The sequence below is a fragment of the Sitophilus oryzae genome, unplaced genomic scaffold (assembly GCF_002938485.1).
Source record: "Sitophilus oryzae breed Bouriz unplaced genomic scaffold, Soryzae_2.0 scaffold_1712_pilon_pilon, whole genome shotgun sequence".
Lineage (NCBI taxonomy): Eukaryota > Metazoa > Arthropoda > Insecta > Coleoptera > Curculionidae > Sitophilus > Sitophilus oryzae.
The window spans coordinates 514,766-519,821 of NW_022146405.1; the positions used below are offsets into that span (position 1 = coordinate 514,766).

Here is a 5,056-nt window from a genome sequence, read left to right on the forward strand (position 1 = left end):
ATAGTGTTTACATTGTCCTTATGGGCACTTTCCAATCTAAACTTGTTTCATTTATCTATGCTGTAAACTACAACTACAGTTTATTATCATTGTCACGACATATACACATAATGCAGCCAGCCATACATATAGTCTGTGAAACGAAAAACTGAATATGACAGTTCTCGTGGGCTTTTCTAGTGTTAATTTTATTAGGTTAGGCAACTTGCGGCCATGCATTTTTCTTTGTTATCTGATATTTAGAAATGTTAAAAGCTGATGACATTTTACTTTTAACAATTATGACATTTTGTGTTGATTTTTGCAAGAAGAGGAAGAAATGTCACTTGTTTTAGTATTTTCCTTTTCTATTTTACGAAAGTAAAAAGAGTTACCTATCTGATTCGTTCAGGCACTCAGTTTAAAGAATATCAGTAACTTTTTTGATAGAGGGATTTTATATTTGCCATGTTGGTAAAAAATAACGCATCGTGGGCATAAATGCAAACGATAAGAAAGTTATTTACAGGAAAAAAACTTATTTATAATGCGCTTAGTACAGGAGTATCTGTAATACATTTAATTTTCGCGTATAAATAGTACATATACAGGGTCCGGCAATAGTGCGTCGAGCATCTGTAGCTCCTAGAATAAAAAACTTGAGAATTTTGTTTAAGTGCAAACCTAAAATATGTACCAGGATGTACTTCAGGAAAATATGTAAACTTCTATAGGGTGGCTCAAAAAAGTGTCAGTGGACCTGGATGATTTTTTTTAAATGGAACACCCTGTATATTATTGCATTTTTGGCTTCCTTTCAGATCACTTTACATAACCCTAAGATATGAATAAATATATTTCGACAGTTTCAAAGATATTAAAAAATAAATAAAAAATATATATTTTTTAGCCCTTCTTAAAAAAATTATTAAAAATACAGGAAATGTTCTGAAATCAAAAGTATATTAGGTATTTACTTTAGATGGTCTGTTCTTACTGTGCTATAAATATGGTAATCGTAAATCATACAGGATGTTCAATATTCTACGCCAAACTTTCTAAAAATAAAATAATTTTCTCTTTGTTTTTTTAAATGGAACACCCGGTATATTATTTTTTTATTAGATCGAGAGTTAAAAAATGAACATTTTTTGTATTTAGAGTATTTCAAAATTTTTAACGGTTTCGCAGATATACGCAGTATTATTTCATATGGCGCTGTCAATGGTAAAATACGAGAAAAAATCATTGGGTGGCTTTGATAAAAATTTACTGTGGAAAATGGCCATATGAAATAAAACCGCAAATATCTGCCAAACCAGATTAAAATTTTTTGAAATACTCTAAATACAAAAAATGTTCGGCCTATTCTCAAATCTGTGAAAAATAATAGCCACAGGGTATTCCATTAAAGAAAAAACAGCCTGTTACAGAAAGTTTGGCTGGCAAAACTGAACATACTGTATAGATTTACGATATTTATAACAAAGCAATACAGACCATCTAAAATACTAAAACAATCTTGATTTCAGAACAGTTCTGTATTTTTAATAATTTTAAGAAGGATGAAAAAACTGCTTATATATTTTGACTGACGCAACTGTCTCTGAAAACTATCGAGGTATTTATTCATATCTTAGAGGTTATGTAAAGTGATCTGGCAGCCAAAATGCAATAATATACAGGTGTGCCATTTAAAAAAATCATCAATCCTGCAGGCCACTAGAGACCAAAATGACACAAATTCATCACTGCTACATGCTGGAGTTTGCATAAGCACAAAAAAGAATTCTCAAGGACTGTTCAAAGGCTCTTCGGCTGCCTGTGTCAGACCCAGCCACTCTTGCTATTATGGAGTGGATGATAATTTAATATTATTAGTCCCATAAAGTGTTGAAAGAACTGTATATTTATTTTCTGGTCCCTTAAGTAATTGACCAAATTATCGCCTGTAGTGCCAGTTAGGATTCTTGTTTTTATGGAACGTAAATTGTGCATGTGGTTCGTTCAAATAAACGAATCGTAGGATTCCATTCCCTAAAAAAAATCGTAATACCCATCACTACACCGTATTTATTCCTTCTATTAATGAAATTGAAATCTTTATTTATTGTTATCTATGTTTTTTTGGTATTAGGTTATGCCATACTTCTTATTAACTACAGAGGGTCTATCGGATGCGGAGACGATTCGGTAAATTATTTGCTAGGAAAAGTTGGTACTGCAGATGTTCAAGACTGCATTTTGGCCGTTGATATCGCTCTTAAAGAATTTCCATGGATAAATCCAGAACAGGTATGTACATTATGTTTTAATGAATGTTTTTTTTTATTTTAATAGGATATACTCACTTACATTGTAAGTGAATAATAACGTTTCATGGTTGATAGTGTTTGTAATTATTATATTATGTTACGGACAGTTATGTACAGTACGTCTGCTGGATCTGTGTCTATGAAAGGAATGCGGACAAAAAACATTTAAATAAACAGCAATGTATTTTATACGTCGACTTGATGAGTACGTCACCGCAAATCGCTCTGCCCACTCATTTTATTGGCTACTAGCAAATTTGTAGAATTTTTATTGATGGGACGCGTCGTCTAATTTTTTACGAAATACATCGAGAGAATGTCGTTTCCCCTCTTACGGATACCCTTATAGCTACAGAACGGACAGACGTACTGTATACAGGACTTTTACGATAATTCCCGACCAATAACGTAAGTACTGGTAATGGGAACTATCGAATGAATACTATCGAAACATATCGAAACATAATTCGATAGCTAGTAAAAAACATTCGTTGAAAACTATTCGAATAAAAATTATCGAATAGATGCGTCATCTGCCTTGGAATATTGTATTCTAGTAATTCGGCAGCAAATACCATTCATTTATAAAATTCATTCATTTATGAAATTCATTTATTCGTGAGGATCGATTATAATAAAATATTAACTGGATTTTAGTTGTTCCCGGCGACGTAGGTTTCTTTCCGAGAAACCCGACAGCGGTCGGTGGCAATGCTTATGAAAGAAGCCGGCATCTTTGATTTTTTTGCGGAGTCATATAAAGATAAGGACACATTATTTTTTTTTATTGAGGTGCTAGTATTTACACAGAAAATACATTACGAAGGGCGCTGTTGCCATATATTGGTATTAGTTGATATTAGCAAAGAATATTATTGTTTGGCTTTAGTTAGTTAGAGATAGTATGTCTATATATTTTGCATTTTTTTTATTAATATTCTGTTGTTACACTGCAATAATACTTGTTATTTTCGATGTAGGAAAATGATTTTTAATGTTTTTAAGCTAAGACTGGTTTAATAAAAAATAATAATAACAGTAAAATAATTTGTTATACCTATTAACAACAAAATTTAAAATAATTTAATATAAACATTTTCTTTACGTAGTAGCAAAATATAAACAACAAATTAGATGTCAAAATTATTTATATTAAATCCTATTTAAAAATAATATGGTCTTTAAATGTTTTGTGTGTGGCAACGTTGGTTTATAAATAATAATAATTACAGAACTAATTTGTTATATTAACAACAAACTTTAAAATCATGAAATATAAGCATTTATTAATTTTCTAAGCATGCAGTGTAATGGAAGGAAAATATAAATAAAAAAATAGAAATCAAAATTATTTATATTAGGTACTTTATATTACTATTTAAAAATAATATTTACTGGCATTTACTTTAAAAAATAAATGAAATATTTCTTCGCAAAAAACTACATGTAAGAGAATTAGCATAAACAAAATACAAACATCGTTATTTTTTTAAAAAAATTGGCAAGTGTAAAACTTTTAATTTAATTTTCTCATCCCATAGTTTGAGTTCGATAACCATTTACTTAACCATATTACTTAAATATGATTATTAAGTTCAACTAATTCATATTATTAAAACATCTAAAATACAAATATGTATTTTTAAAATTAATTCTAAGTTTATCTCATCTCTTTTAAAAATTGCTACTTCTCAAAATTTCCCATTAAAAAATAGACCATATACCATATAAAATAAAACAATTGAAAGATCGGGCTACGGAAAATCACACAAATTTTCGGAAAAATTTTGACCACCTGCACACGCACACAATCGTCAATTAAAAAAAAACTACTAGTATTTTAAATATTTTAATAAACGCAAAAATAGCACAGTATTTATAAGGCGAAGTTATAAAAATTTGGAAGAACTAATAATGCACTCACGCACACAAAAATCAAACGAATACTAAATTTCATTTATCAAAAGCATTCGATAGTTGTAGCTCAACGATAACCATTTAGTCGCACGGCGAGATTGTAACATATGCTTTAGTATACAAATAAATGAATGATTTTATTCGAATAAAACCATTCGATAGTTGAAATCATTCATTCAGTAACCATTCGATAGTCTAATTCATTCGATAGTTCCCATCGCTAGTAAGTACCCAATTAAACCAAATAATATAGTCATAGCCGGGATATTTACGAAAATGGCCATGCATTATGTGCAATGTTGAAAATCATACTCTTTTATTGGCTTTTGTCAATCATTGTCGAAGGCAATAACGTTATTGAAGACAAAATATGGGGAAACGTTGAAATACAAAAGCTGTCTTCTTCAACGACAGCTAACACTTCCTCAGCATCTCTGTTAGACCTTTCCATTGAACCCTGACTTTGACATTCATTTTAAAATCATGACATTCAAAGCAATCAAATTCATATTAAAATTTAGAAAAATACAGAGAATCACAAAAAAGGTTGAAACCTTCATCACAAAAAAAAGGTCGAAATCAAAACATTCAAAACTCATCAATCTATTACCGGTAGCGGCTAGACGCTTGGAATGCCGGTATAGGTACAAAATAATATTGTGTAGAAATTATAAATTCTCTAGAAACTTCTAATGCAGGCTCAGCCTTGGACATCCTGTATTAATTATTTGTCTCGTATTGTCTAATTTAGTTCAAAAAATATATGGTAGATTTTTGTATACATCTTTAGGAGGACCCTATATTGTTACTAACAATTTTTATATTTTATGTTTTTACTCAGTTTT

General features: G+C 30.0%; 1 protein-coding gene across 1 annotated transcript in view; it reads left to right on the forward strand.

The window, feature by feature from the left end:
• Nucleotides 1-2,274, forward strand: part of LOC115881293 (acylamino-acid-releasing enzyme-like) — a gene marked incomplete at its 3' end in the record, with an annotated part of 31,868 nt that extends 29,594 nt beyond the window's left edge. Inside the window, 1 exon segment of the mRNA XM_030898719.1 lies at nucleotides 2,117-2,274. Coding sequence (XP_030754579.1) covers nucleotides 2,117-2,274 — 158 coding nt within the window.
• Between the last annotated feature and the right edge of the window lie 2,782 nt (nucleotides 2,275-5,056).